The sequence below is a fragment of the Mus caroli genome, chromosome 2 (assembly GCF_900094665.2).
Source record: "Mus caroli chromosome 2, CAROLI_EIJ_v1.1, whole genome shotgun sequence".
Lineage (NCBI taxonomy): Eukaryota > Metazoa > Chordata > Mammalia > Rodentia > Muridae > Mus > Mus caroli.
The window spans coordinates 132,456,888-132,463,944 of NC_034571.1; the positions used below are offsets into that span (position 1 = coordinate 132,456,888).

A 7,057-nucleotide genomic window follows, 5' to 3' on the forward strand; every position below is an offset into this window, starting at 1 on the left:
TTTTTTTAAGATTTATTTATTTATTATATGTAAGTACACTGTAGCTGTCTTCAGACACTCCAGAAGAGGGCGCCAGATCTTGTTACGGATGGTCGTGAGCCACCATGTGGTTGCTGGGATTTGAACTCTGGACCTTCGGAAGAGCAGTCGGGTGTTCTTACCCACTGAGCCATCTCACCAGCCCTATTGCCTTGCTCTTGCAGAGGATCCAGGAAGTTCAGTTCCCAGAACCCACTTGGCACCTCAAAACCATTTGTAAGTCCAGTCCTTGGGACTCTAATACCTTCTTCTAATTTCCCAGGGTAGCAAGTATGCATGTGGTATATACATATAAATGTAGGCAAAACACTTATACACATAATGTAATAAACTTAATATAAAAAAGAAAGTAACTCATTACATAAATTGGAGACAATTATGATTCAAAATAGATTAAACAAAAGCTATAGAAAAATAAACATTTCTTTCCAGATAATGAAAAGATTTCATACTTGAAAAACATAAGGAAATATTTGAGGATGCCTCTCTCTCTCTCTCTCTCTCTCTCTTTCTCTCTCTCTTTCTCTGTGTGTGTGTGTGTGTGTGTGTGTGTGTGTGTGTACTATATAAAATCCCTATAACAAAATACTCTCGACTCATAGTAATCCACTAATTAGAAAAAGCTCATATATCTGGTAAAGTATCATTCTTTTTTTTTAAAAGATGTATTTATTATATGTAAGTACACTGTAGCTGTCTTCAGACACTCCAGAAGAGGGCGTCAGATCTCCTTATGGATGGTTGGGAGCCACCATGTGGTTGCTGGGAATTGAACTCAGAAACTTTGGAAGAGCAGTCAGTGCTCTTAACCTCTGAGCCATCTCTCCAGCCCGATAAAGTATCATTCTTATAAATGGCATTTAAATAGAAATAAAAGGAAAAATACCCATATATCATTAACATTCTATATGTGTAAAAAGTGATGGAAAGGGCTGGTGAGATGGCTCAGTGGGTAAGAGCACCCGACTGCTCTTCTGAAGGTCCAGAGTTCAAAAAATCCCAGCAACCACATGGTGGCTCACAACCATCCGTAACAAGATCTGACTCCCTCTTCTGGTGTGTCTGAAGACAGCTACAGTGTACTTACATATAATAAATAAATTAAAAAAAAAAAAAGTGATGGAAAGTTTGCCTACAAGACTATATAATAGAGATCAAAATAAAAAACAAATAATGTTTTCTCTGAGTTCATTCCTGTCCCCAAATTAGTGAAGACTGTATCAAACCTCGAAGTCAAAGGTGCAGAATGCTCCAGTGAGCAGAAGAGTGGAGCTCAGGACTCTAGGAAGACAGGCATTTGCTACACCCATGCTCAAAAGCAGGACAAGGTTCAAGATCATCTGAAAAAAGCTCGCTCTTTTGTTTTCTTTCTTCCTTCCTTCCTTCCTTCCTTCCTTCCTTCCTTCCTTCCTTCCTTCGACTTTTTTTAAATGATTTCCCATCAGAAAACACATTGAGCATTTTTTTCACAGGGAGGCAAAGGCAGATGAGATCCAGGCAAGGGCTTCAAAGTGAAACCCTACCTCAAAAGACTCAAAAAGGGGAAAAAAAAATAAAACTGTTTTGTTTTGGTTTTGGTTTTTCTGAGACAGGGTTTCTCTGTGTAGCCCTGGCTATCCTGGAACTCACTCTATAGACCAGGCTGGCCTCTACCTCAGAAATCCACATGCCTCCGCCTACCAAGTGCTGGGATTAAAGGCATGTGACACCACTGCCCGGCATAGGACATTAAATGTCAAAAGGCTACATGTACCCATAACTACAAAAAACACTAAACATCATTCAACAAATAAAAAACACAGACCAAAGAAGACTGAGGCCCAACAAATATGAGTAAAATAACTTTGGGACCCAGCCAGACCTCACTAGGAATGAAATTTAAAACTTGGACTCTCAAGGTACAGTTTCGTGCGTACAATCCCAAGCATTACACTCACTCTGCTCTTACCTTCTGACAAGCTCGTTTGCATACATGTTTATATTCCTTGGCTTTGGATTCAGAATGATAGCCTGCACCTACAACAGGAAAACAAAAACCAACAGTTAGTCACTGCTCAACTCCCAGGGATCCTGCAGATGAGAAGAGCAGTCCACGCAGACACAATCCTAGTGCCTTAGCTGTCTGGATTCTCAATGCTAACACTTGATAGCATGCTTTTCTCCCTACTTAAAAGGTGTCCTGTCAGAGCACCTAAAAAACGTCCCTACCCCCAAAGAGCCTTCACAGGATCACTCCACGTCCCCTTTCAAGACCTCTACCCATACCAGAGAGATGCCTGCAGCAAGCCAGAGAACTTAACCTAAATTCTAATTCAGAGACATATGTGGTAAGAGAGAACTGTGTACTTATCTTCATAAATGTCCTGTGGCACAGCCCCTCCACCATCACTACACACAAATGAAATATATAACCAAATAAATAAATAAATGTACCTTTTTAAATAAAAGCAAAAAACAACTACTAGATTCAGGAGCTCCTCTGGTATAGAGCTGATAATGCAAGTGAGACCAGGGACAAAGAACCTTACAGTCCCTCGCTACTTACCTTTTAAAAGTCCCACCATTCAGAAAATTACTGTTTAGAATCTAAAGTTCTCAGGAATTCATGACTCTAAAAATCCTGATGCTGTCTTTTAAACAAATACCCAGAAAGTTACTTAACAGTTTGGCTCCAAATAAACTAGTTTCCTTAAGAAAATGATTCTTAGAACTAGAGAGATGGCTCAGTGGTTAAGAGCACCTGCTGCTCTTCCAGGGATACCCAGTTCAGTTTCTGGGACCCACATCAGGTGAGTTAATAAATTTTAAACAATTATTTTTATTACTTTTGATGCCGTGTCTGTGTGTCTGCCCATGTGTGCACATTCATGCAGGTGCCAGGAAAAACAGAAGAAAGTATCCCAATCCCTGGAGCTAGAATTCCATGTGACTGCGAGCAGCCCAACAACAATGCTGGATTTGAACCTGGGTCCTCTTTAAGAGTAAGAGCTTTCTAATTGTTTTTTAAATATATGCATTTTTATTTTATGTATGTAAGTGTTTTGCTTGCATTAATGTCTGTCTACCACTTACATGCAGTGTCCTTAGAGGCCAGAAAAGAGCACTGGATCCCTTTAAACTGGAGTTATCCATTATGTAGGTTCTGGGAACAGAGCTCTGCTCCAGTGCTCTTAATGAGCCCTCTCTCAAGCCCCTTATTTTTAGTTAACAGGGCTCAGCTAAGGGGGTGGGAGTAGAAGGAGGAAGGGGAGCGAGAGAAGGAAGAGGAGAAACAAGAAGGTTAAACACTTGAAGACCAGGATTCTTATTAAATTTCTTTGGTTTGACTCTCCTCCTTCATAGACTCCACGAAGGTCAAAGCGAAGAAAGGTTAAGTTCTATGTCCGAACCTCACAACTCCCCTGTGGGTCTAGCAAAACCACAACACAACTTTCCTCAAGGCTGAGAGAAACTGACCCACAAAGAGTATCACAGGGAGCTGGAACAACAGCAACCATGCTAAGCAGCTCCAGTCCCTCAGTCCCAAGAAGTAATTCTGTTTCATGAGAGAAAGCTACAAGTTCAGCCTATCAGTCTTTCTCAAACGTGTCTTCATAGTTCTCTAAACCAAAGTTCTCTAAAAACAGAGGAAAAATAAAAATCAAGGATTAGAAAACAGAACCATATGACCCAACTAAACCATTTCTAGATACACATAACCAAAGGACTTTATATGTATTATAAGATATGCATTATATCTTATTACAGACACACTTGCATATCCATATTCACTGACACTCTATTCATAGGAAATGAAATCAACCTAGATACCAAACTGCTGGCAAGTGGATAATAAAATGTGGTACAATGGAATATTTTTTTTTTAAAGATTTATTTATTTATTATATGTAAGTACACTGTAGCTGTCTTCAGACACACCAGAAGAGGGAGTCAGATCTTGTTACGGATGGTTGTGAGCCACCATGTGGTTGCTGGGATTTGAACTAAGGACCTTTGGAAGAGCAGTCGGGTGCTCTTACCTGCTGAGCCATCTCACCAGCAGGTACAATGGAATATTACCTAGGTGTAAATAAGAATAAAATCATGAAATTTTCAGGCAAATGGATGGAACTGGAAAAATTAATCTGAAGGAGGTCACTGGGCTCAAAAAGACAAATATTGTATGTTCTCTCTCATACATGGATCCTTGCTTCAAATCTTTTACTTTGTGTCTTTACCCTGGAGAAGTCACTCAGGGAGAAGGGATATCAAAATACAGGTGAAATGAAAATTCAGAGGTAGAATACTGAGTGCAGAGAAGTGTCAAGCAGATAGTGGGGTAAAGTGGGCAGGAAAACAAGGAGGCATGAGAAGAGCTAATAAAAATGAAGAGCACATGAAGAAGCTGCACAGGAATCTATGATCTTACAACTCAAATACTGATACCACAAGAGACAACAGAACACGAGATATGAACAAGGGAGGGGGAGAACAAGGAGCTAAAGGTTGAAGAGGGGATGGGAGTGCAGGGGGTAGGTTAACCAAAAGTAAGAATGCATGAAGAAGCATCATGAAACCCCATTATTTTGTAAGCTAATTTAAATACATTTAATTTTTTCTTTAAAAAACAAGTTTGAATGACAGTACTCCCCAACATGAGTGAGTAAGGCTACTCCCAAAAGATGAGTTATTAAATGAAATAGCTGTATCATGCACAAGTTACCTCCCAATGAGTTACTGGCCAGATGGCCCCAGAAGCACGCCCACCGTAACTAGCTGGTAATACCTAATTGCTAAAGATACCTCACACCTCAGTTCTGGGACATAAAAATCAATCTTGAATTCATCAGGAAACTTTCCCTACCAGCTAGCTTTCATGACACTAAAAAGTGCTAGAGGAGAAGAGACATCAGTAATGTCCTGAAACCTGAATGCTAGAATACAAACCTGCTGGGGACAATGTACCCACTGGTGCAGCTGTGGAAAGACTGCTCTCTTGATTAGATCTGAGATCTGCTACACACACAAGAGAGGGTACTATTACAATCAGAATCCTTATCTAGTGAGGTCATAAGCCCTTCAAGAGAACCTATCTGTGTGGCTTTACTAAAATGGCCATTTTGTCAAACTGCACTGTAACCATGTATCCATAATGTGTGCTATTCTCAACTGGGTCAGAGCATTCTCTTACTGAAGAGAGTAATGGTTACTGCAGACCCAGACTCAAATTTCCAAAGTGCAGAAAATAAGTAATAAGAGAATAAGCAGTCAGTATGAGTGCTCAGACACAAATGGGACACAGTTATTAACTACCACTCCCAGCCCCCTGCAAGGCTCAGAGAACATCAAAGCAAGAGCAGACAGAATAAGGGCCTGAGGATGGGAAAGATGCTGTAAAATGCTGTCCCCTAGACTTGACATAGATATTGCACACACAAACTTACAGCAGCTATGGTTACACAAGACCTACACAGGATCAAACCATCTAAAACAAACAAACAACTCCAACATGGACATGAGAGCAGCTCCTGAAGGATAGTGAAAAATTAGAGTCATTTTTCCTAAGGGTGATGGCCACTCAAAGGTTGCCCCAGCCCCAGTAAATGACCCTACATCCTTGAATATGTGGGCAACATTAATTGGAATCAGGTATTTAAAAAGAAAAAAGACAGGAAGTTAGAAGGAGATGTACTGGCAGCACTGAGCACTTAGCATTGGTAGAGGGAAGGACTGCAGGAGATAAGATCAACTTTCAGAGAATATAGAAACTTTTTCAAAGAATCGTTTAAAAGTTACCAAGAAAGTCAAGCAGGAGTTCTCAAAATATCAGAGATGCTGTAGTCTACACTAATAGATGCAGTCCTATGGGGTGGAGCATGTGATCCTAAGACTGCTGTGTTCCATCTCTGGGGCCCCAATCTCTCAGCAATATTTCCTAAGTCATGAGATATCACTGCCAAATAAGCTTAGCATGTAGATTCTTCTGAGTAAAATAAAGAAAACTGGGGCTCAGCATGGCCCCAACTGATCTTTAGCTTCTGGTTAATGCTTGCTCGGTTCTATTTGACATAGGAAAGCCAGGCTCAGCAGGCACTCCCATGCAATAGTACACAGCAAAAACATAACTGCACTATTAGGTTTGCACTGTGTGAATTATTTATTGCAAGTGACAATGACATTAACTATGTAGACATAATTTTCTGCTTTTCTATTTTAAGACTAAACAAGGGTTAGGGCTGAAAGATAGCTCTGTGGTTGAGATCATGTACCACTCGTGCAAAGGAGCCCAGCTCAGTTCCGAGCTCGCACACTTACTTAGGTGCACTATATCCACCTGTAACTCCTGCTCTGGAGGATCTAAGACCCTCTTCTGGTCTCTCTGGGCACCTGTACTCACATGCATATATTTAAATATAAAATAAATATTCTATCCAAAATTTAAAAGTGGCTACTTTTGGCTTTTTCTCCCTTTGGCTGGCTGGTTGGTTAGTTGTTTGGTTGGCTTGGAATTTTCAGGGTGGCTCCAGTTGGTACCCAGGCTGGTCTCAAACTCACAGTATTCCTCCTGCCACAGCTTCCGAAGGGCTGAGATGACATGTGCCCCATACACAGGTGACTCTTTTATTATTATCAGTATCAGCTTAGCCAATGTTGAGAATAGCTAGGTAAAAGCAAAACTCTCTAATCAAATATTAAATACTGAATAAGACTAATGCTGGACAAAACAGTTGTAAATTATGTGACAAATATATTTGTCCTTGTAAATATGTGAAAAGATACTTCTTTGTAATCAACAATCTATCTGAGTTTCTAATAATCTTTGACCCTGCCACCCTAAACTTAACCAATGTCGGCTGACTAAGCAGGGGCAGGCATGACTAGTATTTGAAAGGGAGAAGCAGAGGTTGTCCTTGATCACACAATTTTCTGTCATAACCTGTTGCCGCCCGACCCACAGTCCGCAAAGCAAACGGTTCAACTGAGGATGGCAGTTCGAGCTGAAAAGAGAGGAAGCTAGACGGGGCGGGAGAAAGAATGA

At 40.6% G+C, this 7,057-nt stretch overlaps 1 protein-coding gene across 8 annotated transcripts in view; it reads right to left on the reverse strand.

Moving 5' to 3' along the window:
- Nucleotides 1-7,057, reverse strand: part of Tasp1 (taspase 1) — a 222,321-nt gene that overhangs the window by 199,907 nt on the left and 15,357 nt on the right. For 7 of the 8 annotated variants that reach the window (XR_002376878.1, XR_003835952.1, XM_029474096.1 and 4 more), the window contains exon 3: nt 1,988-2,055. Coding sequence is in view for 6 of the 8 variants with exons in the window: in XM_029474096.1 (XP_029329956.1) it covers nt 1,988-2,055 (68 nt within the window). In the remaining 2 variants the exon portion in view is untranslated. Of the gene's footprint in view, nt 1-1,987; nt 2,056-3,495; nt 3,656-7,057 lie in introns of all 8 variants that reach the window. The other variant, XM_029474094.1, reaches the window with a different exon arrangement.